The 21,125-nt window shown below is 35.7% G+C and overlaps 1 protein-coding gene and 1 long non-coding RNA gene across 3 annotated transcripts in view; one reads left to right on the top strand and one right to left on the bottom strand.

The window, feature by feature from the left end:
* Nucleotides 1-217: 217 nt before the first annotated feature.
* On the top strand, nt 218-4,297 carry LOC139969246 (uncharacterized). 2 transcript variants are annotated; one of them, XR_011793682.1, is made up of 4 exons: nt 218-413; nt 945-1,071; nt 2,175-2,302; nt 3,139-4,297. It is a non-coding gene; the product is annotated as an uncharacterized lncRNA (long non-coding RNA). The 2 variants fall into 2 exon arrangements; XR_011793683.1 differs by lacking the exon at nt 218-413 and adding an exon at nt 544-592.
* A 9,466-nt stretch (nt 4,298-13,763) lies between these two features.
* Nucleotides 13,764-21,125, bottom strand: part of LOC139969268 (proto-oncogene tyrosine-protein kinase receptor Ret-like) — a 45,322-nt gene continuing 37,960 nt past the window's right edge. Inside the window, exons 15-17 of the mRNA XM_071974183.1 lie at nt 16,403-16,499; nt 15,977-16,076; nt 13,764-14,305 (exon numbers count right to left, since the gene is read on the bottom strand). Of these exons, the coding sequence (XP_071830284.1) occupies nt 14,249-14,305; nt 15,977-16,076; nt 16,403-16,499 (254 nt within the window). The 3' untranslated portion in view covers nt 13,764-14,248. The remainder of the gene's footprint in view (nt 14,306-15,976; nt 16,077-16,402; nt 16,500-21,125) is intronic.

Genomic DNA, 21,125 nt, shown 5'->3' with positions numbered 1-21,125 from the left:
AATTTGACCTCTATTGAATTCAAGTGGCCTTTGACCTCTAGAAAATGTAGTTGGCCTATGTGTACCAATTCCACAAACGTCTATAGATACCCCTACCGACCTAGCCTATCCGACACTTCACTCGTAAAACGGGTAGGCCTATAATAATACGTGTGAAAATGATCACCGATCGGCCGTTTATAATTCTGTATGTTTTCTGTGAATTATATTTCTGTAAATGCTAGTCTAGGCTCTACGTGGAATTGGTACACTAAGTTGTAGAGGCCGGGTGGGAGAGAGAGAGAGTTAATTAGTAGACATGACACAACCAGAGTCAGAGCTGAACTGTATTTTCTCCAACACTGCACTGCACACAACAGCGCAGTACACCAGCTGCAAGGTATATAATACAAACATTAACATAACAATAAAGGGTAAGTGCACATAACAATAACACCAGTATAAGATGGCATGCGTAGCATGTAGTATAAGTCTTACACTACATACCATATCCTACACACTTACAGTACTGTAGGCTAGGCCTAAAGTTAGGTTAAGTTGAGAATAATTCACAGTTTAGGCCTAGTAGGCTTGGCTATACTGGACTAAACGGGTTAAACTAGCCTTAAAATGATTATTGAATCTGAAATGTTTCTGTAGTGTATAGGCTAGGCCTAACGTTAGCTTTAACAATTTACAAATACATATTCGGGTAGGCTAGGTGTTTTATGGCGGAAACTACCGATGGTGGAACAGCACTGGTCCTTAATTTGATACGTTCTATAAAATAATATTTGGCCTAGGCTATGCCTATTATATAAATACAACCAGCTACTGTGTTTATTTGGGAATTACGACGACAAAAATTTTTTTTTTTTACAATATCGAAAGTGTAATTATTCTAGTTCAAATTAAATGTCGTTTTCACCGATTTTTTTTTAATATTATTTTTGTCTTGTTTGCAGATTGAACAAGATTTCAGCTTCCTGTACCCACTCAACAGAACAACCTATTTGATGTGTGACAAAATAATGTGCTTGTCTAGAATGAACTGTCAGAAGTACCTTAAGCTGCCATGGAAGATTTGTTAAGGTAATAAAATAATTTCAAGCAATAGACATATGTCTGCAAAGATTTCTCGCTCTACTGACAAAACCATGGTGTACTGGGACAATAACCAGAATAATATGAGGCCCTCGTGGAATATGTCTAGACGGCTTTGTTTGATTCGTTGTTTTTCTTATTGAACTTGTAACATTTAGTGTATTTGTAATTTGTGTCATTGACTGCATGATTTAAACAGCAATCATTGTATATTGCGAACTTAAATCATGGCTGAAAAGATATATTAATGATATGTTAATATGATTTATTTAAACTTACACTTAGTTAAAAGTCTTGGAAGAATACACCAAATATGAAACAATCTAACAAAACTGTACGTCTTTGGTGAATACGTATTCCATCTGGTAAGTATGCACAAATAATTGCAATGAGTGGTGAGAGACGTTGGTAGTTTACAATACAGGACGATATGGAAGGAAGTATGCATAGCTGTATAGAAAGTGTTTGAAGCTTATGAAACAGTGATTGTGTCTTTTAGATAAAATTCCTGTAATTTTCAACAAAACGGCAATCCTTCTATGAATATTCATAAGAAAGGAAACACCATATGCACACATTAGTTTCTGAACTGACAAATTCAAAGAGGTCCGCTAGACACGTTGTTTGTAAACTATATGAGTTTTTCAACACGATACGAATACGGTAGTTCCTGAACTATATGTTGGATTGATATCATACTTTGTATATACGTTTATCATGTACAGTACATGATGCCTATTAGTTTTGTTTTTTTGGTGCAGATCTCATTCATATTGACATATCACATATAGCATCGCACAACTATGCAAATTTGCATTATATATGGTTTTAGTCGTGTACAATCTCACAATGGAAATGTATGCTACTAATGTCAACATTTTTTCACATGCATCGAACAATAAATTGTGTACTTCTGGGACAGTCAAAGAAGATTCCAGTAATATCCATATCACAGGTGAGATCCGCATTGTGAAACACAAATTACACCAGTACAAACTGATGTTGGATTCCATGTCATAATGCATCAGAAAAAGAAATTTTAGCAAGACCATATAATTAATGTTTGTTTTTATTCTTATTCAACTTAATAGACGAAGCGAACTTGGGTTGCTTTTTATGTGCTGCCCTACGCCATGCCAATGGAAATGTCATCCTCTACTAGGAAATGAGCAGATGTACCAAATCTGATGCAGCCCGATCCTTCATTGACATTTAACCAGTAAATATAAGATAAAACTTAAACATTTTGAGGATAAGTACCAATATATCAGTGCCAATAACTTGGCAGTAAATCGTGTTTGCATTGATCAATTGATCAATTAAAAACTCCAAATATAATTCAATATAATACAGAAAAACACTCATGACCTCGGGCATGATGGCAGAAATGTTGATAGAAGTTATATCTAAAGACCATTTGTCAGTGCACAGTTATTTGATTTGTTCATATATGCTGATGGCAATATCAGAACCTTGGCAGTCAAGTTGACATGTTTGCATGTGTGTAACACCAGTGTTGGAAACATCTCAATGACAAATTGGATTGATGTCATACTTGGTATATCTATCAGCCATACAGAACACATGGGGTTTATTGGTTTCGATATGTATATTAATGAGTTGGAGGTGCTAAAATATGAATAATTTGGCATTTGACATCTTCATGCATGGTATGATCAGTTGGTGGTAGATGTATGCTCACATAATTAATAAAGTTATCTCATTAATAAACATGTGTCTAGAAAGTTTGCTGTAAGAAAAAGTTTTAAACACGACATTTCACCCAGTTGGATTCATGTCATACTTGGTATATATGTTGGCCATAATGAGTACATGATCTCTGCTGTTCTCATGACATGTTTAATAATGAATAAGCAGATACAAAATAATCCCTTAGTTCATATAGTATTGTAAGATTGCCTACTGTAAATGGCCATGACAACTTAGACTCTGATTAATAGACTATGATTAAAACATATAGTGGCATTGGAACCATTTGATGCATATTTCTGGTTCAGTACCTTACAAAATCATCTTCCTGTCCTCCACTTGCAGGTTGGAACTAACTTGCCACATTACCTTCAGGCATTGGAAAATAAAGAACAACCGAACCAACTATACGTCGTTGTGTTAGGCTATATGCTTAGGCCATATTGTGGAGAGAATTGCTGTTCTCCAGAAGAGTGTGATTGGTGCAGTTGTTGATGCTCCTGAAGGGATGGGAATGGTGGCAGTGTGGATACAGTGCAGTCAGCTTCCTATCTTATTTTAGTATTAAATAACATAATTTGTATCATTTTCAGTAGTAGTAATGACATTCAAGATAATTAAAGCTTGTATTCTTTCTTATTGACTTTGAAAATAAAGTTAACTTCTGAACCTTACTTTATTTGTTTTTCTTATATGAGAATTTCATAAGATGTGATGTGGTTTGAGAAAACTCTTCTTGATGTCCTTTTCAAATATAGGCATTTGAATGCAGATTCAACTCAATAGAGTTTACACATCCGCTTTGTCATGGGTTTCCTAAACATCTGCTTTGTCATGTTTTCCTAAGATGGCGTTAAGCAATGCTAACCATTTGATATAACTTTGTGTCATCAGTACACAGGTAATATATAGCAACTTTGCCACAACCGTTGTGTCATTCTTACACAGGCATTCCTATATTTTACAACTGTTGTGCAAAAAGTAGGACTCCCTCCCTTTTCCTTCCCCCTCCTCCTCCACCTTCCATCCTCCAGCCTCTCTCATCTTTCCTATCCACATTCACAGGTCTTCTTCTCTAATCCCCTCACTTTTCACCTCCATTTCTGACTACCTCCCATCGTTTCACCCCTCAGAGTTGATCTCCACAGCCCCTTTTTATGTGAAAAGCTTTCTTCATGACTAAAAAGTTTGCAGACCACCGGTCTGTAACATATCACAAAATTAACTTTATTTGCCAACAAGTCATCCTGGAGAAATGTCAGTCGCCTACTAGTGCACGAGCTTTGAGAATATTATGTCCGATAAGTAAATTAAGAGTTCACACATACTGATGTCAGATAATTTCACGGTAGAAAGTTTGAAGCATATCAATAAATGTCAATAAATAAGTTCATGACGGATTGTGATACTTTTCTCTTCTGGTCATGACAAGTTTTATCCATCCGTGCGTTTTTTATTTCATCTCATCAAACGTTTCTCAGCGAAACCTCAAAGGGAGCCTACACACGTGTACGTTTACCACGTTTTCCCCCTACAGAGAAAACAAACGATAAATCAGATAAAAAGCAAACTGCCAAGTGAAATTAGTTTCTTTCTTCTTCAAGAAGAACTCTATTTAAGTCTTCGGTGGAATAAATTTCAGCCTTGTCCTTAAACGTAGAACCTCTAATCGCTACTAGAAAGGAGGGATCTGAATGTAAGACGGGGGAATTTTATGTCCTGATATAGTTTTTAAGTGACAAAAGCTGTTGTACATTTTGAAGAAGTTTTCATGTCTCGTTTAAAAGAAATTAACAAACTTTATCTCTCGTCATGTCACACAGAGCCTCATCACCTCATACGTTTATAAACTATTCTACGTCAATCCCTCTTTGCTAAGAATGACTGCCTTCTTCCGTTGTAAATCTTGAAGATCAATTAAAGTAAATTTACATTCTGTTGTAAAGAGTCTACATATAACTCATGACTTTTAAGAAACATATTGAAAACGATAGGACTCACCGCAAAGTCGTGTCGACTAGCCAAGCTCAGTTCTCTATATAGTTCCATAAGCCTGCTTATATGGAACTCTATATAGTTCCATAAGTTCTATATAGTTCTATGGAACTCTATATAGTTCCATAAGAGTTTCGCGTGAGATGATGTTCAATTTTCAGGAGAGATGCCGTAAAATTTTCTATCAAAATTATTAAATGGGAAACCATAAAGGGCTTTTGTTAAGTCAGGGAGGTGTGGCACAAATTTAAACAGCCATTATTTACTTTATTTCGTATGGAGAAAACATGTATAAAACGGTTTAAAAGTGATTTCTCCATGTGATTTCAATGGCACAACATGCTTTGATCTCATGCACTTAAAGCATGCATCCACTCTCCCTTACCCACCGCATATCTACCCCTAGAAAATATGTAACAAAATGTTCGAGTTCTGGTACATCTATGTGCACTTCTTCTAATGGGACTAATTGGATTAATGGGATTAATGGGATATTGTTTACATAGCGAAGAGAACAAATTAATCTGATATATACTGCCATTGGTAGAGCTCAACGTCGGGGAACGCCAAAATTCTTTTAATACTGATATTAAACTGATATTAAGCATGATGAGATAGAATATTCTAATTAAACGAGCTTAAAGTGAAGTTTGATTTAGATTCTATCGAATCATATGCTTTGCACGAAGGAATCACGTCCCACCCAGGGGTTGATTTCCCCACCCCTTAGCAGTTTTTTTCATAAGGAACCACTGCCGATTTGAAAAATGACGGTATTTAGTCAGCCAGCGCTTCTCACGTGATTCCTTCATGCAAAGCATATGATTCGATAGAATCTAAATCAAACTTCACTTTAAGCTCGTTTAATTAGAATATTAATACTGATATTAAACTGTTCAGTGCATTAAGCAGAAAGACTAAACATTATTGTAGTTATTGTTCTATCATGCCATATAGGGTATCATATGTTAATGTTAGACTACTTATGTACACGTCACTTTATCATATCTGCTCACAATATGGTTTACATTTAGTTTCCAAAATAAGATAATTATTAGAAAATGAAAAAAAAACCAAAGCAATCCTTTCATGTCCTCCTTTTGACGACTAAATATATTTGGTATGTAAGACGATATCTTGAAAGTATTATCTTTCGGACAATACGTGATAACAACATTAATATATGTTTAAAATTTTATTTTTTGGTTCTTTTTTTCATATAATTATATTCCCTTTTTTTTTTTTACTTCCACGTCTCCTATACTTCTTTAACTTAAGGGTAGGACGGAATATCATCACTTGGTCTGGTCACTTGAAGCTAACACTGAAAAAAGATTCTCCAAGTTCTTTATGTTATAGGTGCGTGAAGATAATGTGAACATGTGATGAAGATGTCACGGTTGTCATGGTGATGCCCAAACAAGAGGCGCTGTGTCTTCAACATATTGTTCCCGTCGATGGTATGTTAGTTCTCATGATGTGTCTCTCTGGATATCCAAGCCAACTTTCAGTCTAGAAAGGTTAAAGCATGACTTTGATTTTTTTTTTTAACTTAAATTTATTTTCTATTTTTGAGTTACTAAAAGTTTGGTTTACATTCAAAAATACACTTGTCTTATGCAGAGATCACAAATCTCAACTTTTTGGTTCATTGCGAGATTAAATAATTATTAATGAATTCGGAAGAAGAAAAAATTGAACATCTATATCTCACATGCTGTGTGGTTTATATTAAAAATTCTCAGGTCTCTTTCAGCTGTAAAAATAACCCGCTTATGCGGACAAACTGTTTCCATTCACACTAAGCAATAATAACATATCACAACTTACAGATGATGCCTATGGAGGTGGCATGTTTATCAGTAAACCTCGCCGGAATTGGTTTCTCTGTCAAGAACTAAACTATACCTACTAGCAAATAGATAATATCGATATTATATAGACCAACCTAATTTTGCAGAGAAAGACTAAATTCAAAGACTAAAGTCATCGTCGTGAAGCCAACTACGATTGGACGTTTTACGGAAAGAATATATAGCCTAACATTATATCGACGTACAGAACATTGCAGGGGTAACTGAAGGGAATAAATAGTTATAAGTGGTGGGGGTAGTGGGCAGGAAAAACAAAGAGATACATGAAATATTTGGTAAGAGAGTTCAACCAGATGATATGAAAATAAAGAATCAATCAGATTTACAAATGTAACGTTAAATAAATGCAAGAGAAAGTTCATACGGTAATCATGGCGCCGCATTGCTCAATGTTTTATAAGCTTTGTGGGCATATAGGCCAATGCATGCTCTTCACGTTCGTTCAACAAGCATAATTTATTAACAAATATATTCATTTTATGGAAGTCAATGAAATGATTTTGAATAAAATTTTGAATAAAATAACATTCGTTCATGTCGATTCTAAAATATTTATTCCTAGCTTAGAGCTTGTTTGTTATATTTCTAAGTTTTATGATGGTATTTGCTGTAAGGCAAAACGTAAGGGTTTCAATTAAAGAAGCGAATTGATAAGCATTTTTCAAAGTAACGTATTACACAAAGTAGCTTTAAGCCTTAAATTTTGTAATTAGACAAATGTAAATTTGAAGTCAGTAATGGGAACTTGAATGTTCCTCCTATGTTTTTTTCAATCAGTTTATTTATTTATTTTTGACATTTAACGTCAGTTTCATGGAAATATTGCCATAAATGTCTTAAATTCTCTTATCGAATGTTTGGGATACGATCTTTGAATTTATACGTCGATCACAATGTCGGTGGCAGCTTGCCCAAACAAACACGGATCAAATCCCCAAAATTTATATGTCTGTTATTTTCTTTGCCGCAATAAGATAAACTTAATATTTTTTGGTTTGAAAACTAAACCATTGAAAGATGATTTTAATAGTAATCAAATCTTGATAAATATTTTGACTAATTTTGTTTACATAAAAAGTTTGTTCTTCGGGTTGTTTGTTATATGTGTGATGGACGAACAATAATTTTCTTTCCCAATGAAAAGATGTGTCGAATTTCTAATTTGTGTTTTTATTCTCTACCTATCTTTCTTTATTTCGTTCTCTCTATCTTCTCCCCTTTCCTCATTCAGTTCTCCGGTTGACGTATATATGATCGCAACTGTGACGATAAATTAGTCCTATCAAGCGAATAAATAACGAAATGCGAAGAATGTTTGGCATTTGGTTTTTATAATGACCAGTGTGTTAACAGAAAACATATAAGGGGGAGGCTGAAGTGTGTCGAGTGTACGTATATAAGTGGTGCTGTGTAATGTCAAAATGATACATTCGCCTGGATTAACTCAAAAGTTGGCACCAAAGGAAAAGTTTTTGTTTAAATATACGGTATACGTTGTTGCATTTCAGCTTCTTCTTTTTCTATTATTATTCCTGACCTGACCACTTTCTAAAAGAAACTTTTGCATAAAACACACACACTCGGGCCAATCACACAGAGAAAAAGAAACACGCATGTTCATTCAAGTTAGGATTTTTGTTTCTCTGCTATTTGTGGGAAGAGGGAGTTTTTTTTTTATCCCGTTGAAGTGTGTCTTCCGACGTATGTGTTATATGCGTTTACATGGTAAAAAAAAATAGTTTACATTCCAGATATATTCAGATAGGGTTTCGTCTCGCATACTATTTGGGTTCTTGAACACCAGATCCGGATCTGATCTCGACGTCGTATTCTCGGCTATTAAAGAAAATCACATCTCATACATCTCATATCGTGGGTTGTTTCCATGTAGTAACTTTTGTGGTAATTCTCCGTGCTTCGCCCATCTTCCTTCTGTGATTCCAACGTACAGTATTCAGCACATACACTGATGTAAGCCTAGCCTAGTACATGTACTGTGGCAATTACGTTCATCTTTGTTATTTTTGTTTTCTTCTGAAAAGGTATTTAGCTGCTGTATCGATGTCGGTACTAGATGCAAGAGAACATACAGTCTTGTATTATATGTGTACAAGCACAGTACTAGTGTAGCACACGCATAGCTATAACGGCAACCATGGCAACATCACTGCTTTATTTCGTAATCCGCGCTTGCGCAAAAGCCACTCCCAATCCCATAATACTGGCAACATCCGGTTAGAGACATGAGAGGATTTGAGCACGACTTGAGTGTAAACGCGTCCGGCTCAACGTTTTATTATACCCTGAACAGATAACAAGGACAGTTAACAGGAGTGGATCTGATCCGGATCTAGTGTACAAAACACCCTTTGTCTGTTTCATCACAGTGCCACATTGTCTGCCACCGGAAGATCCACTATGCTGTTCTATAGAGTATCTTCCCTCCCTCTGTGAATTACGGCGACAACTAGTATATGGGGCACAGCCGATCGGAAGCATTCCTTCCTTCCGCTACGTAAATTACGGCCAACCAGTATAGGGAATACATATGAAGATAGTTCTATAGACATAAACCAAATTCGCATCAAGAGAGTTGACATAATGTATACTCTGTATGCTCTAATGGTTACCATGGCAACATAATTTTCATTTCTCCTTGACGCTGATTTCCTGTAATGGAATGGTATTAATTTCTCATTCTAAAGGCCGAGGGTTGTAAATTAGTTTGGCTAAATACGAGATTGTGTTTGTTCATGACGCGAAGTTCTTTTTTTTTGCTGGAGTTTAATGGCTTCATATGAAACGAACATTTCATGCAACAATAATCTTCAGTTCAATATTGCTAGTGAGTTTTATCGTTTTTAAATATTTTATTTACAAGAAATGTACCATTTGTACGCATTCTCTACTTTACCAGTTATATTTGGATTTTCATCTCACAAAATATGAAATGAAAATGATTATTTGTACGTTTCCTCTACTTTTATTCTACGTTTTATTATAAAAAATTACAGCTACTATTTTTAATAAAACTATTATTTTCGATTTTATCAAGTTCCCCAAGTATAGAAGAGAAAGCACATACAACGGTGATAACTATAAGAGAACTACATAAGTACTGAGGCAGCAACCAGATCTAACAACAATAACAATTTGCACAACAACAATGGCAATCACGATGACAAAGAAAATAACGACAATGATAATTATGACAAAGGCCAGGACAGAGAGAGAGACACTGAGATCAAGACAACGGAAAAGTCAAAGACACGGACAAGAGACAGCAGACAACGACAAAGACAACGACGAAGACAACGAAGAAGACAACGGAAAAGACAAACACCTAGACAACGGATTTGGTAAAAGACAACACATCAGCCAGCGAAAAAGACAAAGACAGACAACAGAGAACGGAAAAGACAAAGACAATGGATAAGACAAAGACCAAGACAACAAATTTGGCCAGAGACACGGACAAGAGACATCAGCAACTGAAAAGACAACGACGAAGACAACGGAAAATGTGAAGACAACACCTAGACAACGGATTTGGATAAAGACCGCGGACAAGAGACAACGGATAAGACACAGTCCGAGACAATGTGAAAGTTGAAGACAACAAATAAGACAAATAACGAAACAAAACAACAAGACAAAACCACCGAAAAGACAAATACAATAAACCAAGACAAAGGTAAAGAGGTAAAACAATAGCTAAGACGACGGTAAAGACAAAAGCAGTACCAATATAACAGCATTACTACCAACAATATAAAACAATAGGAACTGACAGTGATCAAGATGACGGCGATAACGAAAGGAAATACAAAGAAAGGAAAGATGAGGACTTGAGATGGAGTTACTTTTGTAGACCTTGATCTTATGCAATGGTCCTATGATCTGAAAGTCATTAGCGGTCAACATAATACTTATTTCTACTCGTTATTTGTTACACACACCCCATCTCAATACCTTGTTCCTAGCTAGAGGTAAGGTTGATTGAATGTCAACTAGTTTGGCATCGCTAACTCTTCCATTACTATAGGATATATGATTTCAATAATGTATGGTCTGTAATTGCATCACGTCAAATGTTCTTCAAAAGCTCTATATGTCATAATTTTCTTGTGGATTTGTCTTTGAAATGTGATCAAGTTGGAATGTTTGCTTAGCTTTAATAGTTCACTATAGTTACAAATTCATCTAATACAATATTATTTTATGGTTTCTTCTGTGGATAAATTATTTAATTGTTATAAAGAAAACCATACAATTGACTATTTAATTGCCGTGATGACATCATTCACTCTGTTCTTGCCAGATGCGTGGATGTAGTTTTTGACCAAAATATGCAGACAATTCCCAGCAATTAGTTTTTTTTTAAAGCAATCAACTTCAACTGCCGGAATATTCTTTCACAAGTTAGGTATATGCTATTATAACGTACAGTAATTAACACAATTCACTTGCTACCAGAATGCACTACAAATTAAAAATAATATAATAATTTTCCAACTTTTAATTTCTTCGCTTTGTTATGAACATGTATATGTGAAGTTTGCAAAACGTTTTATCTCAAATACTTAAGGCAGAACTAACAAAGCCAGGAAATTAATGGTAATGTACAACAAAAGGAGGAGATGAATAAAGCTAATAGAACATTAATCACCCCATGCAGAGCAATTTCGCCTGACCAGCATACTTAAGCTTATATATGTTATTAATTATTATTGGGAAAATCACTTCGACACTTTTCATGAACATAGTCCATATATAGTATTTCGTTTTGTTTATTTGGTTAATCACATCACGTATATAAACACATAGATTCAACATAACATAAATTGTAATTACATATATTATATTTACATGAGGTGCAATGGTGTACACAAAAAAAAAACCAACAGGGGCTTGAAGATGTGCACTCCCGTATACAATACACAAAAACATTGAAAAAATGAACAGCTACGAAGACTAGCAAAAAAGAGACAGCTAGGTTTAAAGCACAAAGTTTAAAAAAATGGAAACACCCCCAACCTCACATTAACCCCCCCTCCCCTTCCCCAGCCATGAAAATACCTTCAATATATATTGTCTATAAATAGTATTTAAGGTGAAATATTAGAAATGTTGTAAGGATCTTAAAGGAAAGTCTTCACCCGCAAAAGATATCTCGCTGAGGCAAAAAAATAAAATAAACCCTGTTGGCCCGGAAACCGATATACCCCTCGTCCAAAAATAAAATTTACTCTGAAAGTGCATTCCCAGAAATCAAGATGATTAATAGTGTCATGATGCTCCCTTCAGAAAGTGCAAAGAGGGGTATCGCTAAAGTTAATGGCGATGCACTCAGTGGTATGTTCCCTTCAGGGTTCGGTGAACGAATCTCAATTGAATTTTTTTTTCAAGTTTGCACTCGTTGACCGAGCTATGAACAATTTTGTAAATGGTATACCCCAACGTTCAATAATAATTGTAAAAGAACTATTCCATTTAGTCACGGACGTTTCTGAGAAGTAAATAATCTATTGAACAAAGTTCTTTTCAATCATTCTGGACATGATTATGTATAATGAGTTTGAAGAATACTTTCAATGTGTGACATCGATTTTTTCAGTCTCTTTAGGCGTATTCTGTCTGTCCTCCCTCCCCTCACCCCCCAAATCTATATATCATAAAAGTCCTACCCTATTTTACATTCATATTCTGCGTGTATTTCCCCCCTCCCCTGTCCCTCCCCCTCACTGACTGTTCTTAGACCTCTCTTGCCATCCGTGACTTCGCGGATTGTTGTTTCTAGAGGGAGTGAGTATTACGCTAGAGAACAGCGACAAGTCTGCGTCTTGTATATTATTATTCCTGTCTACAAAATAACTACTATGTGTTCAACCAGTTGTAAGGAATAGTTGCAATAATTATCAAACGCATAGTATTATATTACATAGACTTAAAAGACTTGTTTGACAATGGATTACTTCCAATTCCGCCAGCAGAGCGCTAACATACAATAAATGCCATTTCTATCTATGCATATAGCATAATGGAGAAAACATCAAAGTTATATACACCAATGTTGAGTTCCATCAAATTTGATCACCAAAATTGTTCTATTGTAAATATGCTGGAGAACAAAGTAGGGTAGAGTACTAGGTCAACCAAGCATTAACCATTTGTACAACGACCAAGGCTTGTTATATTATTCAATTTATGACGGCCGAAAAGTCCTGCTGTTCTCAAATTGGCCTCATTCCGCCCAACAAATTTTGTTAGGTTACCGGTGTGAGGATGCACTGACCATTTCAAATGTCCCTTAAATTGCTATTCAACGATTAGGCCAAAACAAACAGGTTTATAGGTAGGTCGGACAAAAGTAGAAACTGGTGCAGGTCTTGAAATATGTCAGACTAACGCAGGTAACAGAAACACAAGTATTTTAATTTAGACCGATCGAAAATTCAGTCCATCTGGTCAAATTTCAGTCCATCGTGTTTTGAATTCATTGTCCAAAATGATTTCTATGGGGAAAATATTTACATATATTTTTTTTTTAGATTATCAAACAATGAATCATTTAATTCCAACAAAGAACGAAGATATATGGTCTTTCTAATCATTGACTGTATATCAACATTAAATGAAATAATCCATACGAGATTTTTTTAAATGTTTCTCATTCTTTAAATTACAACACGACATGAGGTGGCGTCATGGTATGCTGTTCAGAATTATTAAAAATACTGAATTCACGAACTAGAAACAACAGAGGTTTACTAGCTCTTAATACATTAATAATATTTTCTATTAAATTACCATAATGTTATAGCCTTTAACTGACCCAATCACAATATCGTTTTTGAGTAACATTCTCTACAATTGGCAAAAGCTGCTGTAATTAACACAGGTATTATTACTACTATTATTATTTCAGCTTTTATAGGACTACATTTTTATACCGTATTGTCGGGGTGCAACTTCCCTTTGAGAAATTTTGGTCAAATGGAAGGTATTTGGATAAAAAAAATTACTTTGGAAACAGCGTTGAAGAATTTTCGACTGTTAGTATATTTATATATGTACCATACACTAGGAATTATCGGATCATGCTGTCTGCCAGTGGGGTGGGGTGGGAGGGGGGGGGTGAGGAGATAAACCCCCAAATGGTTGCGCCTATGACCCTAACAGGTCACTATTTTGCCAGTGACGCGTTAGGACATCCTTCAGATTTTCATGTTTAATTAGTTTCCCTTAGTTTTCCACTGTTGCTGTTTATTGTCACGTTATACCTTACCCTATGAGATTTGTCATGTGATTCGATTTGTTACTTGATATACACTTGATATACACTTGATATACACTTGATATACACTTGATATAAACTTGATATACCTGTACCCCTCAGTGAGACAAGATTCACGAGTATATGTATATGCAATACATTTCATATAAATTTTATACAAGTCGTGTTTCTCTGCCGCGGTAGATTAATTGCTCCATCCATAGCACTGAAACCCTGCACTTGCCTCTGAACTGATCTTTCATTGGCCCCCCCTCTTGTGTCCTCACAGGCGTCATCAATAAAAACAAAATTACTGCTCCTCGTCTGAGATATCTTCGTTTACGCCAGCACTGAAAGCTAGATAATCCTATAGGAGAGAACAGAAGGTTGTTATGGAAACTCGTGTATTATGTATGTAAACAAGATAGGTCTGACGTTTACCTGACTAGAATGGGGAGGCCGGAAGGGGGGGGGTATAGGGGAACGGCATTGGAAGAGACTCCTTGAGAATGGGGCTGTCCGTAAAAGGAACCTGTACGCATGAGGTAAAACAAAAAAATGAAAGACGGGCGGGAGATAAACTCCCTAAGCCCCTTCCTCCTGAAACAAACAAAATATGTAAACAAAAACCAAAAACAAAACAGAAGTATCCAATTAATATCTCTAAAGATTTCGTTTCAAATATGAGCCAGTGTCAAAGAACTATAGATACAAAACAACATGTATGTGAATTAAATTTCACTAGCACTCTAAGGCTTATGTCCCTCTATCATCGGTCAGATTTTAAGTTCACCTCCAAATTATTCCTTTAAGGTCTACGTGTTAGGTTACAGAGAATGAGTCGACTGATATTTAGGGTCTACACACTTCCTGTGCATTCTCTCATTGCAGCACACAAGTCAATGTTTATAACATGTTTTAAGGAACAAGTCCGTTTGGGTAGGAATTTTCTGTTATTATTATTTTTATTTTTTTTAGGTTTACAGTCTTGTTCAGGGCCAAGGCCTTCTCACACGACTTTACAACTTAACCCTGGTCATTGGTAACTTGTCACACCTACACACCAAAGTGTGCACAATTCAATCAATCTCTCCTGGGGCACCACAGTGCACCACAACCACGTGTCCCCCGGGGGACTTCCCATAGGATGCAGCCACAAACCGGCGCAAACAACTATATTTACAAGTTACCTCTCAAGTCCCCATTCATACACCTGGGTGAAGAGAGGCAATGGAGATAAAGCGCCTTGCCTAAGGACACAACGTTATGATCTGGCCAGGGCTCGAACCTGCAATCCCTAGATCACAAGTCCACTGCCTTAACCACTTGACCACAACGCCCTCACAAAAACCCTGTTGACACTATTTCTTGTTTCACTGTAGTGTTATGAATATATCGAGATTTTCAGCGCAATTAATATTCTTTTCAACAAACGTCTGTTATAGTTACAATAAAAAAAAAATCTAGTTTCATAGTTTGATTATCTACATAAATTTACAATTATACGGATTTATTACTTTTTCATTACAAAATTCGTACTATATTTAAAATTTAAGTTTTTTAAATTTGACAGCTTTCATAATTTTTAAGTTTCTTAATTTCATAAATTTCATAAAGTTTATCTTATCTGCCTGTCCCCCCCCCCCTCCGCCTCCCCTTCCCTCCATCTAATCCTTCCTTCGAAATCTCGTAAGAATGTTACAATCAATGACTGACCCGTATTCGAAATGAAGCGCGCATTAATGGATATGGAGATATATTATCATCATCCGCCATTTTATTCTGCTTTGGTTTGTTTTCCCCGTTCGTTGTCCTGTAATGTAATATATTGTTAGTAAACCATTCCTATGTAAGGACACGGCTCTGCACGGGAGTTAGTAATGTGTTGATCTGTATCTATGGACTATCCATTTTGTCTTTTAAAGTTACTGCCATGAAACATTATGATCCATCCTCAATCTTCCCTTCTACCCACCCACCCCCACCCCCAATCCCCCATTTCTTTATACCTCTGTGTTATCGATCCGAAGTTTCTTACCACGTGTTCCTCTAGGAGGTTCTCAAAAATCTCGGAAAGTTCAACAAAGGTTGGTCTGTCAGTGGGATTGTCTTGCCAGCACTTCAGCATGACATCATATCTAAAAATGGAAATCGATATAATAATAAGCTACATATGAAGCGACAAGCGCTGAAATTACTAGATTGAAGAACTTCAATCTTACTTTCGATTGAACTTCTTGAATGTTGATTGCTCTGACGTCCACAAGTGAAAATAACAGACATATAAGAATAAAAAAGTTAAAAATTTAAAGGCCGCTACTCTGAAGCAAATTTTGTATATTAGAAACATAGTGCAAAATATTCACTGTACTGATATCAAATCTTTAATTTAAATTGACTATCACGTGTCATTAGCAAAGATGTGTCAGAAATTATCCTGACATGGAATAAATAATAAACTTACATTTCCTCTGAACATTCTTCAGGACGACTCATCCTATAGCCATCTTTCAGTATTTGGTATAAACGTTCAGATGTCACACCTGGGTATGGCGATGCCCCTGGGTAAGACATAAATTTGCATATTCATTACCATAGGTGACATATATGACCTGAAGGACTCTATGATAAATCTTTCGTTGTGTCTTTTGTTGTGCTATTGTTTTCTAAATCGCTGTTCTACAGTTGAAACTTTTTGAAAGTTCCAATCTAAAGTCGATGAGAATAATATGAATGTAATGTTCGTTACTGAAAAAGAAAGAAATAGGAAAAAATAAAACAACTCGTCCCCCATATATATCTTGAGAGTTACGAGATTGAATAGATGTCTATTAATTCTAATAAAACAAATTGGGATGAATTTTATGAAAGAACTTGTAGTTTGAAGACATCTCGTGAAAGTCACTCATTCAAAACGTGCAATTCCTGTCCGTTCTCTCTTTACCTTCCTTGTACATCCCCCCCCCCCCCCTCCCGTCATCAGTCGATGAAACTATGAGACTGGGTTAATGAAACATGGCTAAACATTCAAAGATATTAAAACTGAAAACTGCAATAAAAGAATGTCAGTGACGTCACCATTTTTTTTGAAATGATGAGAAGAACCGTTGATGTTAGCCAGTATACATATCCTCTTCCGCGGGAGATTGCAGCATGCAGAAACCGCATGTGCGGGATTGTCTCTTTCACTCAGTTGCGCGACAGATATGAACTTTATCATTCCCACGTGAAACCTTTCCAATGTAAGGATATATTAACTGCGATCTTGCATAATTATCCGAAAAAAACTTGCTTTTTAGGGGGTTTCCTGTCTGTTTTAAACATTACCTTACTCCCTACTTACGAAGAGGACTATCTTACCCTCGTTTGTCATATTACAACAAATTTTGCAGGTAAAATTGACCTACGTTCCTTCTCATCTGTAAAAGATTGATGTACATACGGACTTTCGTGGAAACTTGTCGATCGATTGCCCAAGGCTGCATCAATTTGTATGATGAATTATTAAAGAAACATTTTGACTTGTACTTATAAAATGGGGCCTATATTGAATTGTCCAACAAAAAAAAAGTGCTTCTATTGAGTTTGCGTGTTGTGTGTGTGTGAGTGTATTAGTTTATGAGTTGCATAACTGTAAACACACTAAGCTTTTAAATACCGTAGTATTTATGTCTAGTGTTTAGGTTACTTCAATTCACAACACTGAATTTGTTTTACCCTTGCACTTTTCTTTTTCTCTGTGTATCCGTAGGTTCCCTAATATCATTCATTTATGTACAATTTTCGTTTTTTTTCAATAACAAGATAAAACAATTAGTAATCATTAGTATACTGTTTTGGTTTCCTACATAAAAAACAATATTTATATTCGTTTGGAACGCTCTCAGATTTGATAATGATTTCAACTGAGTAAGTAGTTCAGGCATAATGCGATCGTTAATCCATTTCCCAAATTGGGTAAAAACTATAACTGTATTGGCACGCTATTTTTTTTTGCCGTATCTTGGCTGCAGGCCAACTGTTCACGCTTGGTACATAAGGAAGTATCATTAAGCTATGGTAGCCGAGAGGTTCAGAGGTTTTCAGACTCGGTGTCTTTGCTGTTAATGAGTGAGGTTACCGTAGAAAGCCATGTCACAAAAAAGCGTTAGTTGCACAAGTGCATTGGTTAAAATTATACTTTAAAAGTTTGATAACCGAAATACACTAGGAATATTATTATTATTATTGTTATGATTATTAATATGACATGCGAATTTCTTTTCCATTAATTCTATTTGTTTCTTTATATTGTTTTTAAAAAAAGTGTTATTTTGTTATGTCGTAATGTAATCGTTTATATAATTTGAAGCAAATCCGAATTGTAAATGATTGTTCATTTGAAACGAAAGATATCAATAAATGGAGGGGAAAATTATTATTATTATTATTTTTATTATTATTATTATTATCATTATTATCATTATTATCATTATTATTATTATTATTATTATTATTATTATTATTATTATTATTATTATTATTATTATTATTATTATTATTATTATTATTATTATTATTATTATTATTATTATTATTATTATTATTATTATTATTATTATCATCATCATTATTATCATCATCATTATTATCATCATCATTATCATTATTTGTAATTGATTCTTCTATGCCTGCCGCAGATTGATTACTATTCTATAATTTCATAACAATGGCACTGTACGGTATGTAGTCTTAATTTGTTTCTGTTAGGGTTGGGAGGATTAGTGTTATTGAACTTATTTCATGACAAATGCATCGAACAGTCATGTTTATAATGTGATAAATGAGGTCGTTAATAACGGTAAGCTATCTCGTACGTTATATCAACCATACTGGCCCCAAGTTGAACTCGCTGAATGTAATAAGTTTATAAAATGGTGATCCTAAAATGTTTGCTGACGTGTTTGCTATGCATGGCGAGTGAGTTTACCAGGAAGTGCCATTCTTCGGCAATAGTCTGTGAAACTCGGTAAACTTGAATAAAAACAACCTCTGAAAAGCTGTTTTGTGACTGTTGGGGATTAATTCAGTCTGAGTTTTATGTAAAGAAACAGTTCATTTGAGCTGTCATCTTCAGACATGGAATAGTTTACTTGAAAAGGCACATAAGGTTGGTTATTTGTTCATTCAAAGCTCTAAGCGCTCCCGTCTTAATGGGGAACTATAGAAGGACCATGACACTTATTGAGTCTGTTCTTTCACAGTATAATAGTTATGAGTAATTCATGTGACACATACCTGCGCCAGTTAAATTACCCGAAACCATCTAAATCCTTGTAAAAAGGAGTGACGCTATGCTGGAGATGCATGTATACGCAAAGTTTAACGACATTAGTCATCATCCGACAGTCAGCTACCTCTCAGAGATAAAACTGGATTGAAAAGTATTTAATGATTGGCAAACCTGTGTAACTAAGCCAGTGTTTCTAAACCTGGAGTACACGCCCGGGCCGGGGTGCGAGGCAGGAGTCAACAAGGTTTGCGACACTATATAGGTATATTCAACAACTTCGACTCATACCTATAACACGCAACTGAAAAGCCTAAGTTCATCCACAACTGATAGTTATAATTAGTGTAAGTGGAAGACGTTGTTTAGCCTATGGTGTGATATGATTCCGTACCAAGTCTTCCTAGATGTCCACGGAGAAGGAGGGGGAGAGGGCCACAGTTTGGCCAGATGCGGTCAAGGTAGCGTGCGTAAACCGTTGCCAGAGGGCATAAACACTGTATGTGACGGACATGTGCCCAGCCCATGTCCACTGATACGCGTGTTCCTGACTCGCCAATCTCCTAAGACAAGTGTCTGTGGACGGCTTCTAGTTAAACATTCCAATTAATAAAAAAAAATTGATTAAGGTCAGATAAGACTAGTCATAGTTTGATAATATTTTTCTTTTCCCATTACACAATTAAGGGTTGCATGTCAATTCAAAGCTTGCCCTTAGAGTTAAAGCAAAAAATCACTTTTAATTTAATTAAAACTTTGACTCCTGACCATTGACCCGTTTGTGAGAGGACGAGACACAAGTTACCTATCGTGGGGCATCCTTCTACCAAGTTTAAAGAAAAATCGGTCCAGCCGTGTATGTGGAATTTTTGACACAAATTTGCAGATACAACAATCTCACACAGATATGGACTTCCGGTCACCCTCGGCCCAACCATGGATTAAATCTCGAGACTCACTACTCAGGAACATTAATTTTTTTACCATGGCAACCGTTGCTATGGCAACTGAGATAGCCGATAACCAACCGACTACAATATCTCAATGATCCTCACTATGCATGAGAACGATGGGATAAAACAAAAGGTTCTCGACTGCAAAAGTGCGACTTCTGATGTGTTCCTTCACGTTACGTTATAACGAAAGAAGGAGCATAGCTGTTTGGGTGGCCTAGAAACAAAATTTAGGTCAATAATTAGTTGTGAAAGCCTACGTTCCACTTTCCCGCCTTTTTCAACAGACGCAGACGACAGCTAGCAGGTGTTCGTTAGTGGAAGACTCAGACTGTTAATCGAATTTGAAGCACGTTTCATCGTATCCATTTAGCCTGTCAGAATTAAATACAGAAAAACTAGTTTGGACAGGTACTGTTTTATGCCTTTAGGTTCTTCTGTCAGTAGTTAGCGTTTCCCCTGTCTAAGTAGGTCTGAAGTAGGCCTAGAGATAAAATACATTATATTAGAAATTAAAATAGAGGCGTTACAAGAAGATGGCGGTATCTGGTTCCGATCAAGATCAATTTGTAAATATTCTTGGAAAATGTCAGTTGGTGGAAAGCCAGATGACTGCAAGCAAAATGCATCTTAAGAAGATAAATTATAATACCAAAACATTAGTTTGACCGGCTTTTCGAAGTCAAAAGCCCTCATTGGTTGTTGTAGAATCGGACGATTGTAAACTAGTCATGTATGTTAAAGATATCTAACATTTGGCTCTCCTCTATATAGTACTCAATTGCTTGGGCGTAGCGCAGTTATGAACGGAATACAGCCGGTATAAGATATATTGCTCGGAGTAAAAAACGTACATTGAAGAACAGCTCTACGTGCAGGTGTGCAGTGTTTCATCGTTAATTGTGTATAAGTTGGAATGTTTTTTATTATATAATCTCCAACTATAGATTAATACAGAAATGGCT

Source organism: Apostichopus japonicus, chromosome 6 (genome assembly GCF_037975245.1).
Source record: "Apostichopus japonicus isolate 1M-3 chromosome 6, ASM3797524v1, whole genome shotgun sequence".
Classification (NCBI taxonomy): Eukaryota; Metazoa; Echinodermata; class Holothuroidea; order Aspidochirotida; family Stichopodidae; genus Apostichopus; species Apostichopus japonicus.
This window is presented reverse-complemented; position numbering and strand designations above follow the sequence as displayed.